This window comes from Callorhinchus milii, unplaced genomic scaffold (genome assembly GCF_018977255.1).
Source record: "Callorhinchus milii isolate IMCB2004 unplaced genomic scaffold, IMCB_Cmil_1.0 Scaffold2, whole genome shotgun sequence".
Lineage (NCBI taxonomy): Eukaryota > Metazoa > Chordata > Chondrichthyes > Chimaeriformes > Callorhinchidae > Callorhinchus > Callorhinchus milii.
In genome coordinates this window covers 69,904,561-69,917,539 of record NW_024704743.1, presented here as the reverse complement: position 1 = coordinate 69,917,539, position 12,979 = coordinate 69,904,561, and the positions used below count along the sequence as shown (strand labels likewise).

Genomic DNA, 12,979 nt, shown 5'->3' with positions numbered 1-12,979 from the left:
TTTGCAAACTCTCCAATGCCTTGACATCCTTCCTAAAGTGTGGGACCCAGAACTGTACACAGTACTCTAGCTGAGGCCTAACCAGTGTTTTATAAAGGTTCCTCATAACTAAAAGATACTCATCCGTACTAAACTCTGTACCCCTATAACACCAGTTCTAGCCAGGCTCCACTGGCTCCTATCGCTGAACAGATCAATTTCAAGATCCTCACACTTGTTTTCAAATCTCTTCATGCTCACAACCTGCTGCCTCTGCTTGATTGGCGTCAGCCTTCTGCATGTCCTTCGTGCCCTCCGTTCCACTATTGTGGCCGCGCTTTCAGCCACTGTGCCCCGAAACGCTGGAACAATCTTTCTCTATCTCTCCGCTTTGCCCGTTCCTTCCCCATCTTCATGTGGCACCTGAAGACCTTCCTATCCTATTTCCCCCTCCCCCCGGCTCGTCGTTGTGCTCCGCCCCTGGCAAGCGTTACCCTGTGTAAAGGTGCGCTATATAAATGCAAGTAGTTGTTGTTGTAAAATAATCTACAATGAAGGAGAACCTCATAAAGATGCTAGCAGGGGCCAGGTTGGAGCATTATTTTGCAATGTCAGAAGATTAACAGATTTATAGCGGCCATTTGAAAAGCTACTTGGAAAAAATGACCAATGAGACACTATTGTATTGTCTTTCAACTTGCAGTAGCTGTTCTGCCATTGGCTCCTGCTGAAGAAATATATGTAGTGGGTTGCCTGACAATACAATGCTTTGATCATCTCCTTAATGCAGTGATAGGTAAAAAACTGTCCGACTCCAGTTACATTCCCTGTGGGTGCCTGGAAGATCTCAGTGACATAGAATCTGAGCACAGTGATGACAATCATTGCAGTGGTAATGGTGGACAGTCCCTGCAGGTTTTCAGATAGCAGATGGCATAGCTCAGTCCCAGTGCTTCTGGTGAACTTCTCAGGCAATGCCCCTCTGGCATTCACAGGTAATTGTAATATGGTTCACCTCCTGCTGCCACATGTAAGCATCCTATCTCTTTTACTCCTCCCGATTTGAAAGGCGCTATATAAACATAATTTTGTTGTTGTTGTTATACTTCTGTCTTTTTCTAACATATGGCAATGCCATACTACAGTCGAACAGTATTTTTTCCTGCATAATAATATCTATTTAGAGGGCATGAATATAAGATAGCTAGTAGTAGATGTAACAGGGAGTTTAGAAGGAACTTCCTCACGCGGAGGGTGGTGAGAATGTGGTACCCCCTCTGGAAGCCGTGGTTGAAACAAAAATCATCAATATATTTGAGAAGCAACTTGTTGCATACATGAAGAGGAAGGAAATAGCGGGGTGTAGCAGAGGGAAATAGGAGGAGTGGGGGCTCATGTGAAGTTACATACACACATGGGCAGGGTTGATAAGGACACAAATTAATACAGCGACTTATGGTGAAACTTCTCAAACTATTTCACACAATTTTCAATATGAAGTGCAGTGACTGTGTATTTGTAGACGAATACTGCAGCTAATTTGGTAGAGCAATGTTTCTCAGTGAGAAAGGTGGAGAGAGAGAGGCTACCATAGTGTGATTAGTGACAATGCTAGTGTAACTCCTCATGTACCAGTATGCTAGTTCACACCGGAACAAATTTCTATTTTGCATGATGTCCAATTATCCTAACTGTTTGCTTATCCACAGCAGGACCAGTCCCAATTAGTGTGGATAATTGATTCTTGACGGAATTAATTTATTACGAGCCTCATCTACTCATTTTTTATCCTTGTTAACCAAACTAATTTCAGGTCTAAGCTTGAGTGAAGCCCAGACATCATAGTCAGGCTGTGGACTGCTCTGTCACTGGTCACTATGATGTAAGGGGACTGCTCAAGCACTCAAGACCGAGCAGAGCAATGAGAATGATCTACAGCGTTAGAGGAATGAGAGCAATTAGACAAGCTAGGGCTCTTCAGTCTTGAAAGAAGATACTCAAAGGGGACCTAGAGGTACAGATTTTTAAAACCTGATTGAAAAAGTAAACCCAGAACCCAGAACAATACTTTAGGATGAACCAAAACTTTAGTCAGCTGGACGTCTGATACATGTGAAAACCCTTCCCCATGCTTAAGAGTATCCAAATCAAACAGAGTTCTATGCATCCATACACATTAAAGTTCCCAAGATGCTTATTGGAATGGAATACACACTTTCTCCCCAGAGGGACTCATTCTGCTTATATAATACTGGAAAGTATTAAAGGCGCAGACTGGCAAGAGCCATCACTTGTGAACCCTGAGTATGTGATGGGGTACTGCTGGAATCTAACCAGCCTAAATCAGCCTAAATTCTATTGAGAGTGCTACCTGCCAAGCTTCTCCGCTGCTTATCCAGATAAGACTACCCTACTTATTAGGGCTTTGGCTTGCAGTATTAACTGAGTGGGATGATTCCCTACCCCTAGTGACTGGTTTGCCCGATGAGTAAGGCTGTCATCAGTAGTGCTCTGGAGTACTGAAGACTCACCTGACTCAAGAACTGGACTACTAAGACCACCACAGAGGAGTGGTTTGATTCTGACATACCATTCCCAAACTTGTCACCTTGCAGCTAGTTCAACCCCGCTTACCTCCAAGAAGAATGGTCACTAGTTAGTCAAATCCGAGAAGTGCGGATTTGAGCCCTCACTTGGTGGATGGCAGGTACCAGGAACTCCCTGCGAGCTGGCAACACAGCTCAGCATGAATATGTGAGAGCATCGCCACCATCTTCCTGTCCAGAGCTCATACAAACATACCTCCCAATGAGTGATGGTTCCATGAGTTGCAGGTGCGGAACTTGAGAGGATATAAATGTAGAGTTGCAAAGGAAAATTTCAGGGCAGCTGCGTTCACCCACAAAATACACATAGTCAGTCACTTTGAGTAAAACATCCTGTGAAGCGCTTTGAGGTGTCCTTCCGAATTGCAAGTTGCTAGTCCAAATGTAAGGATGTTTTTCTTTACTCAGATAGTAATTAAGGACTGCAACAAGTTACAAACAGGATGAGACCACACACAACTCAAAGTAGCTTGATACTGTGATGGTAGGATGGGCGGCTGGGTATTCTGAAAGGATGAGATCAGATGAGCCAAAGGGCCTTCTTCATCCACACCAATCTCATGATCTTGTGAATAATCTTTCAAATCCTTTCTCAGATGTGGAATGCTGCGGGCGTTCCTCCATCAAGGTCTTAAATTTAATTGGATTATTTTTCATTTTTCTCCACAGTATTTTTTAATTTGGTTTTTGAACGAGCAGAATTGTGCTGAAGATGGACAATTCGATCACTGGTGCAAATGTCCCAATGTTATTTCCGAATGCCAGGAATTGAGCAAGTAGTTTAGGCTCTCACTTTAGGCGAGTGCAGGGGGAATCTGTGTCAATGGAGCCCTTCTTTGGACAAGTCGTTAAACTGAAAATCCTGTCTGACTTTTAGTTGGATGTTGAAGATCCCACAACACTAAGAGAAGGGAGTTTCCCCTGTGACCTCACCAATAATCCTCCTGATAAAATTTGTCATTCATAGCTGTTCATTGGACTTCACTGAGCGCAAAATGGCTTTGGTTTGCTACTCTATACAGCAAATACCTGTGAAACACTGAGATATTTTGCCACAATAAATTTATTATTTTTACCAATATTAGCAAACTAGAGCATTATCAGCTTTAGGTGATTGCAACTTTTTCAGCAACTTAAAGTAGTAAAGTCTTTAGGTCTGCGCACTTTAAGTGGTTAAGTTGTTTTATTTTCACTTCAAACTGAAGTGATGTGATATACAATGCCCTTTGCAAGGACTCAATTGCAAAGTTTTTTCCCTTCTCATCAGACCACATTAGGGCTTAAAGTATTAAATGGTCAGAGCGTGCAATAAATAACAATCAGTCATGTTGGAAGACGGCCAATATAAACAGCACAAGTAGCAACAATATACATGTGAAAACTTGATTAGCAATGTACATTAATTCCTCAGTTGCTGCATATATTATGGGGTGGATTTTAGCGTCCACCACCCGCAGACTTGCTCCATCCAAGGCAGTTCTTAATGGAGAAGTCAGAGAAATGGGTCTGTAGGATCAGACCTCCAGTTCTCAGGCCTTGAGTCAGTGGAAAAAATTGAGTCAGTGGGACTCAATTTTTTTGAGGTTTTGGTGTACAGGAAATCGCTGGTTATCCATGCCCACATGGCAATCATCCACGTGTATTCAAAAAGAGAATGAGCTTCCCTGTTTTTCCAGTCAACAATCCCCTGAATAAAATGTGTCATTCACCTCATGGCTGTTATGCAAAATGCTGTATGCAAAATTGGCTGTCACATTTGCCAACAAATTACAGTCAGTAAACTTTACAGTGTATCCTGTAAAGTGCTTTGAGGTGTCCTCCCAAGATGAAAAACACCATACAAATTGCCAAGATTATTATTTTGTAAATAATTTTGTAATGTGGACTGTTTTCATCATCTCAGCCTCGAATGCCATTCCCAACCAGCTTGCTCAATGGACAAAGTCAACAACAACAACAACAACTTGGATTTATATAGCGCCCTCCATACCGGACAGCATCTCAGAGTGCTTTACAGTAACGGAACCCGGGGTCGAGCCAGGGGGGAGGGGGAGGAAGGTGACCAAAGGCGCGGTCGAAAAGAAAGGTCTTCAGCAGGGACCTGAAAATAGGAAGAGAGGGGGCGAAGCAAAGGGAGTGAGGAAGGCAGTTCCAGAGCCTTGGGGCATAGTGGCTGAAGGCACGGCCGCCGAGGGTGGAGCAGAGGACTCGGGGGATGAGGTGGAGGTCCAGACCCAGAAGAACGTAGGCAATTAGTACTGTTTTGAGGAGAGAGGAGGTCAGAGAGATAGGAGGGTGCAGAGGAGTGGAGGGATTTGAATACAACGGTGAGGATCTTGAAATCGATCCTCTCTGGGACAGGCAGCCAGTGCAGTCTGGCAAGGACTGGGGTGATTGGGGAGCGGAGTTTAGTGCGGGTGAGAATGCGGGCGACAGAGTTTTCAATTATTTGGATTTTATGGATGGTAGTGGATGGGAGACCGGCGAGGAGGGCGATAGAATAGTCCAGCCAAGAGGTGACAAAGGCATGGACTAGGATTTCATCGGCTTTCAGTCAGTCATCTCATCTTAACTACTTTGTACACTGGGAAAATAATGTTTCTCTTGCTAATTTTAACCTTCTGCCTCTGTTTTCACAGTATAAAACAAATACTGCAGTCTGCTCTACCACCATAATTTATTTCTGTCAACAGGTTAATGACCTGGATCTTCTTTCAATCTTCTTTGAAAACAAGTCCAGGCTCTGTGATCCTTTCCTCACAACTCCGGGTTTGGGAATTCCATAATGAATCCCACCACTTGCCCATCATGCTCAAAAGTTTATCCTATGTTCCAAATATGATTGGATGATTTATATAAAACTACAACAGCCTCCTTTAAATTACAGAAAAAAGTGCTAACCAAGTATACTCTAAAACTTGATTAGTTTTTTGGAAAACATTTTCGTATTCACTGGAAATGTTCAGTGAATGATCAACAGTCACATCCAAAACCTTTTCTTTCTGCACCTTTGTTAATGGGCAGATACTTGTTTTTTTTTAAATGTTTGTTATTTCTAGTGCCAATTTGTATTGCCTTATATTTGACTTCATTAAGACACATCTGCCATTCTATCTCTCATTAACTTAAATTGCCCAAATCCCTTCACAATATCACTCTGCAGAATTCTGAACTGTATTCCTTGAGTTCAGTAATGCATTCTGTAATGCATTTACTCCCCAGTCTTAATCAGATAAATCTAATTCTCGCTCCCATATCATATACTCTTGGATAATGTTTTTATGTTCGACACAAACTTGAAATCAACATGTAATTGAATTCCTCAAGCACAATTCTAACTTCACAAGAGAATATAGTGGCTTGGTCATTGTGTGAATCTCTCATTCAATATTTTGTAAATGGATTAGGTTAGCCTCTTAAAGGCTAGATTTATTTCATTTTGAGTTTAACACTTGTGTCATTTTATCCCAGTCCTTTCTCAACGCAATTCCAACCTGCACCAGTCCATCGATATGAAGTTACTTACTCAGCAGAGCATGGAGTGAGTCATTTATTAGGGCTAAAGTGTCTGCCTATACTCCAACATTCAACTAAGAAGATGGAGATTAAGTTTCTGTTCATTCTAATTATTATTCTACCATTTACCTCTATCTTGCTCCAATCAACGATCAAATATATTTAACAAATGTATGATTCCAAGTAGAAAATTGAGCTGATTTTCAGTCATCAAGTGATTCCCTGGAGGGGCATTTCACATAAGTCAGCGATTCATGTCACACTTCAATCCCGTCAAATGCAGTCTGTGGAGGAGTTTCCTCATTTTTTATTCAAATGCTTTGCCAAGATTGGCCCTAGTTTATTCACACTCACGGTAATGGACAGAGAGTATAAAATCTAGTGGTTGTTTTTTGATGCCGGCATGTTTTCACAACAAAAAGAGGATGCAATAACTGGTTCAATCAGTTGATTTATCACCTACGTAAGCACCAACTTCTTGTAGCTATGACATTCTATGAATTTTAACAGCTTCCTACTTAGTTATTTCCCTGAGGATCCTGTTCTCCATTGCTTCCTCAAGGAAGTATTTTCCATTACTAAAGGTGTGACCTACTTTCACTGTTTTTTTACACTGACCTCTTTGTTTTATAAAGATTGGTAACAATCCTAGGTATGCTCTGACTTATTCCAGATGAATGTAAAACCCAATTGAGGGAGAATTCAAGGTTTGTGGATGTAACAGGCATCTTTTTTTAATGATTTTTTAATAATCTACTATTTTCACTCTATTTTTAAATGCAATACATCAGAGTTCCAATGTAACAAATGTGAGCAAGCACCAGTCTGCTTCACGTCTCCTGCCCTATCTGCCTCCTATCGGTGTTTTAGCCATTCATCTCCCGCTCTCTGGAATTCCATCCTGGAGTCCCTCTGACTCGTTCGCTTTCTCCCCTCCTTCAAAAAATACCCCTTTGAACGCGCTTATGACCATCTTTCCTCTCCCAACCCACTTCGGCTCCCATCCCCAGGTCACGTGCCCAGCCAGCACTGGGAAGCTCTTTGAGACGTCCTCCCAATGGGAAAGGAACATATAAATGCAATTTGTATTGCATCTTGATAGGATGGAATGCCTGCTCCAAAATTCAAAAGGCTAAAATCTGAATATTTTATTCAAACTTGCATGTATGATCCAAATTTTGACTTCATATTTGTTTTTAAAAAGAATTTGCCAGCATGATTAATTAACTGGTAAATTCTCAAGTAATAAAAATAAAATGCTGAAAATGCACCAGTTGTCGGTTCCACCCCGATATTGAGCAGGTCATATCATGTACCCAGGCAGGTTATGGGGGGAGTGACAAGGAGATTAGATTAAGTAGATTCATATGGAGAGATACCAGCATAGATCGGATGGGACAAATGGTCTGTCTCTGTGCTGTAACATATCGCAATTCTGTGTTCTACAAGGACAAAATAATCGTTGTAGGCCACAGCCCTCCCTCGCTGCAGCCACTTCCCATGTCTGCCACAAATCCACCTCACTGCTTGATCCTGGACTTCGCAAATGAACTGGAGGAAGCTTTTCTCTTTGACCGTGCCTTCAGCTCCCCTCTCGACTCTCTTCCCCCTCCTCGCTCCCTCCCTTCCCTCCCCTCACCCTGACCATTTCCCCCCTCCTTGCTCCCTCCCTCCCCTCCCCCTGACCATTTCCCCCCTGCTCGGGTCATGACCCAACTGTGCAGCGCCTTGGGACGTCCTCCTGACGTGAAAGGCGCTTTATAAATGGAATCTTGTTGTTGTGTTGTTGTTCTTTGCTGCATCCGCAGGAGCTCAGAACCACAAATGAAAATATTATGTTCCTTTGAGCAGAATAATAAAGGAAAATAATAAAGCAGAATAATAAAGGAGAGTTTATCTATGAGTAATCCATGTATAAACATGTGGTTATTAAGTACCTAAACATATATGCAAGGAGGAATTACAGGTACCCTTAAACGTGGAATTACCACTAATAAATAGGATTTATTAATTCATGTAAATAATAACTAACACTTTCATTGGATATTAAATATTCTAACCTAAGGAGCCTAATACATGTTCATCTACACATAAAAGATCTGCTAAAATATTCTTTCCTCTATCATTCCTCTATCTAAATTGGAATATTTTCTTTATATTTGTGGACTGCTTTTTACACACTCTAATTTTTTCTTGGTGTTTGCTCCTTAGAATTTTTTAAATTTAAAAATCACAAAAAAACTGTTTCTCTGAGACTCGCCAACAACTCTTGTGAATACTCAGGAGATTTCAATGTGTTCCCACGGTGCTTTATTCAATTAAGAAAAACAAAGCCTCCTGCTCTAAAAGATTTTTTTGAACCAGATTAATGATCAGGCCAACCAACTACAGCCTGCAACGTTGATGCTGTTCATTTCTAATACCTTGGGGAAACAGCTAACACCTCTGATGCCTGGGAAAACAGCTTGACAACGTTCAGCTGTAGCTCTCTCTGCCCACAGTACCAAAGGTGACTGGCTTAGTAGCAGGACCCATTATCCATTTTAGAAACAATGTTTTTTTAAAACAAAAGGCTACGTTAAAACAATATTTAATTCAAACGATGATCATGAAAAAAATTGCATTATTAATAATTCTACCATCACCAAATCCAATCTCAGGCACTTGATGACATATTACTTTCTTTTTTATTGCCAATTTTGGTAATGGGAAAGGCAATTGCACATTGATGAGAATATTCAAGCTCGCAGTTATTATAACGTCCAGACAGTTTGGTATGCTGCTAATTTCTGTTTAATGGAGTTCTGCTGAAATGAATTTACCAGAGTTTATCCGATTATTAAATAAGGGTACATGATCTTTAATTTCCTCCACTGGCCCAAACCAGCTCACTGGCAGTCAAAACATTCCACCTAGTCTTAGCCTGTAAGACGATTTTGTCTTAAAATGGACACTTGCTCAGAATAGCAAAAGTGACTTAAATTCAGACTTATTTTGGAGCTGATTAACTGCAGTTCTTAAAATGAAAGAACTATTTAGTACTGAATTGAAACATTTTCCACCTTTCTGTGCAATCTGAATTTTAAAACAAAATCAGTTTTAGGGCTAAAACAAGATGGATTATGGTCTTAATTAGGGTCAAAATTCCCATATGAAAATAGCCTCACAACACTAATACAATACTCCAGTCTACCTTTCAGCCGAGATGTAGAAATTTCTTAATTATCAAATATAAATTACTCAAGCATGTTGTAGCTCAATTGCCTCCCCCACCCAACCACCCCCATACTTGCATTCTGCAATGCCATCTAACTGCCCATGTGTGGATTTTGGCTTTTACATGTGTTTGTTGTTGTTGTTGTTGACTACTTGTTAATGGGTTGCAACTTTCCCAAAGGATTTTTCTTAGTAAAAGGCTACAATCTAGGGCACAAGAAGGTCGGCAGCCAATTGAGCACAGCAGTGTCCCACAAACAACTGTGGATTGAAGTGACCAATTTACTATTTTTTTCTTGAGGGATTATTATCAGGTGTGTGGGTACTGTAATTCATACCCAATAGTGAAATCATTATTAAATTTAGGCTGCAAATTACCTCACAATAAACAATCACAGTACAACACAATACAAGTTACAGTTATATAACGCCTTTTAAGTCAGGATGATGCCTCAAAGTGCTTTATACAGCTGGATCGTCAACAATCCAGTGGGAGAGGGAGCTGAGGAAGGGAAAAACGATGACTGAATGCACAGTCAAAGAGGTGAGTCACGAGAAGGGCTTTGAAAGTTGGAAAGGAGGAGGTGATTTGGAGGAACTCTGGGATGGAGTTCCAGAGTGGGTCAATTTCTGTTACACTGCAATTGGAGTGAAACAAACTACATTTACATAACCTTACCTGCATGTTTTCTCGAAGATCAGTCGCTTCCCTCAGTTGCTGGTTAGCAGGCTTGAAGACTTCATCTACAGTCTTAATCAAGATTGTTCTCATGTTAGCATACTCTCTCGACCTTTTAGCTTTCCGCACAGAAAGACCACGTTTGTGAGGTTTCCCTCCACCTCTTCGGTTAGTGATTGCTACGTGCACAAAGAGCGACGCACATGGTAGAACGTCCCCCGTCAGCGACTGCAGTGGTACATGCCTGTATCCTGGTTGCAAGCATTCAAATGGAATAGTATACTGGCCGATAAACTCGTCCCCAATGTAGTCATCATCCAAAACCACAAATCGGACCATTGCCAGTTCAGGAAGATTAATCTGGAATTCAAAACTTTCGTCAAAGATGGGGTTCTCTCCGTTCTGGTTAACGGTTTTAGTTCTTTGCTCTGCACAATCTGCAGGTATCCCGTGGATCTCTACATACACATAAGGATCCACAACATCACCTTTCGAACCTGAGCCTTTGGGTTTGGGGAAACTTTGGCCACTAATGATTTTGATGTGGAGCAGTTGAGGTGAAACGCCTGGCACAGAATCCTTTGTGTTGGCACTGAAGTAAGACACCTCCTCTCTCATGATTGCAGGACGAAGCACATATCCACAGTTTCCATTCTGACGGAACCAGCCAATATTAAGATCCATCATTAAACCAGGTGTCTGGAAATTCATTGCCACTACCTGGCAGCCACACTTCCAAAAGTCCTGAGGATTCATGTTGCTTGAATCTATCCTCATTGGACTCGGATATATTCTGGCAAGGAAGCGTTTATTGTAATTCACAAAGTCTTCAGGATATTCATTGGCATGTCTACTAGCAATTACTTCATTGAATGAGCAGAATTCCCAAAATTTCTGATTTTGAAATGATTCATTGAAGTCCTTAAACATCACCGACTTGCAAAGTGCCACCATGTCAGAGAGTTCTTTGCAAAGCTGAAATCTTTTATTTGGAACTACATTCTGCTGGTCTGTATTCTCACCTCCCATCCTCTGGGACATTTCCGCACCTTCATCCTCATCAGTCACATCACCCTCCAGCCCTGTGCAATCTGCTGACAGCTTCTTTGCCTTTAACAAAATTTTGTGCTTTAGGACTTCTGGGGATGGTAGATAATGGTCATCAATATTTGGGGGCTTTGTGTACAATTTGTCTCCCAAGATCTTTTTCACGTGCTGGATCATTACCTTCTGCTGCTTTATAGAACAGTGGTTTTCCGCACATAAAATCAAAGGGTATTCAGATGCAACAAAAGCGTATTTGTTAATGATGTCAATGACGCTGCGGAAGACTATCTGTGAAGTCATAGTGTGGCCTGTGTAGATGACTGGTTCATTATCTGGTCCATCCCAAACATCCAGCTCAATACTTCGACATCCCATTTTCAAAGCACGAATGTATCCAGTGATATCTGAAGGACCTCGGAACTGGTCCTCAATCAAGTAAGTGTTATGAGATGCATTAATGTAATAATGAGACACAGGCTGTGTCATATCCTGACAGACCTTCTTGTGCTCAGGATCAAATATATGGCATTCAGGTGACATGAGGTACTTGGTAAAGCCATCTAAGGAAAGCCAACCTTTTTTCTGTCCTTCTTTTGATGGCTCATATTTCTGAATAATATCCATGCTTACTTGTTCTGTCAGGTGTGGTATTCCCTGCTCTGCCTCCAAAAACATCATCATGTCCTTGGAATCTAGAAATTCTTTATTGCTCGAAAACTGGACTAACAAAAAATATATTTCAGGTCTCGTGCACAGCTCATGATAAACTTCTATGAGTTCCTCTTTGATCACATTAGTTCCCCCCTTCTCTTTTGATTTGTGCAATTCTTTGAATTTTAATTCAATTTTGGTGGTTTTCAGTCCAGGGTTCATAGTTTTAATAAGTTGTACGGCTCTATTTAATGTTATGTGTCCTACATAGTTTGTATCTGCTTCCACAAAGATATCTGAAAGCCATGATGTCCGCATGCTATCATGCCTGCTCTCTATCATGTCTAGTGTGTGCTTCCCATATGAGATCAAGTACCGTAAGCCTGTAACCCAAATATTTGCTATATCTGCTGAATTGGCCACAAGATCCAATGACTCATAATTATCTCCATATATTATTGAAAATGCACAGTCTTCTGAAATCTGATCATAAACTGTATTGGTGCGAAATATATCCGTATTTTTTCCTACTCGTACTTCTTTGATGGACTTTATGTCAATCTTTGCCTTGTCTAATTCCTTCTTTGAAGGTTCCCATCTGAGAGACTGCATGTCTGCATCCAAAAGAAAGTAGCGCTGATAAACTCTGGAATTGGAGCGAACCTTTTTGAGTTCGGAGCCCTCACACATGGAATTGATGCAATCGCTGGCACTGCTGATCTTCTTTTCTGTCGGCATGCTGCTGAAGGAAACAGTTTTCTTCCTCTCCCTCCGCTGTCTGGTGCCATCCTGGAAAGAGGAGGAATTTCTGTAAATACTTCATGCACAGGATCTTACAATAATAATTACTACTTGCATTTAATATAGCGCTTTTCACATCAGGAGGATATATCAAAGGGCTTCACAGGATTTTGCTGTAAAGTGTAGTGACTGTGTATTTTGTAGGTAAACCAGCAGACAATTTGAGGGCACAGTAATGTCTGATAAACAGCCATAAAGTGACTGACCAATTTTATCTTGGGGATTGTTGGTCAAGAGCACAGGAGAAACCCTATTCACTTTTCAAATAATACCAGGCATCTTTAAGTGTCATGAAATGTGAAAAAGCAGACAGGATCTCAGTCTAACATCACAACGGAAGGAATGGCTCCAAGAAGTTACAACAACAACAACAACTTGGAGTTATATAGCGCCCCACACGCCGGACGGCGTCTCAGAGAGCTTTACAGTAACGGATCCCAGGATCGAGCCAGGGGGAGGGGGAGGAAGGTGACCAAAGACGCGG

At 41.3% G+C, this 12,979-nt stretch overlaps 1 protein-coding gene across 2 annotated transcripts in view; it reads right to left on the bottom strand.

Moving 5' to 3' along the window:
• LOC103181254 (inactive phospholipase C-like protein 2) overlaps positions 1 to 12,504 on the bottom strand; it is an 82,909-nt gene extending 70,405 nt beyond the window's left edge. Inside the window, exon 1 of one of the 2 annotated variants that reach the window (XM_007897593.2) lies at positions 9,997 to 12,504. In XM_007897593.2, coding sequence (XP_007895784.1) covers positions 9,997 to 12,432 — 2,436 coding nt within the window. In that variant the 5' untranslated portion in view covers positions 12,433 to 12,504. The remainder of the gene's footprint in view (positions 1 to 9,996) is intronic. The other variant, XM_007897595.2, reaches the window with a different exon arrangement.
• Between the last annotated feature and the right edge of the window lie 475 nt (positions 12,505 to 12,979).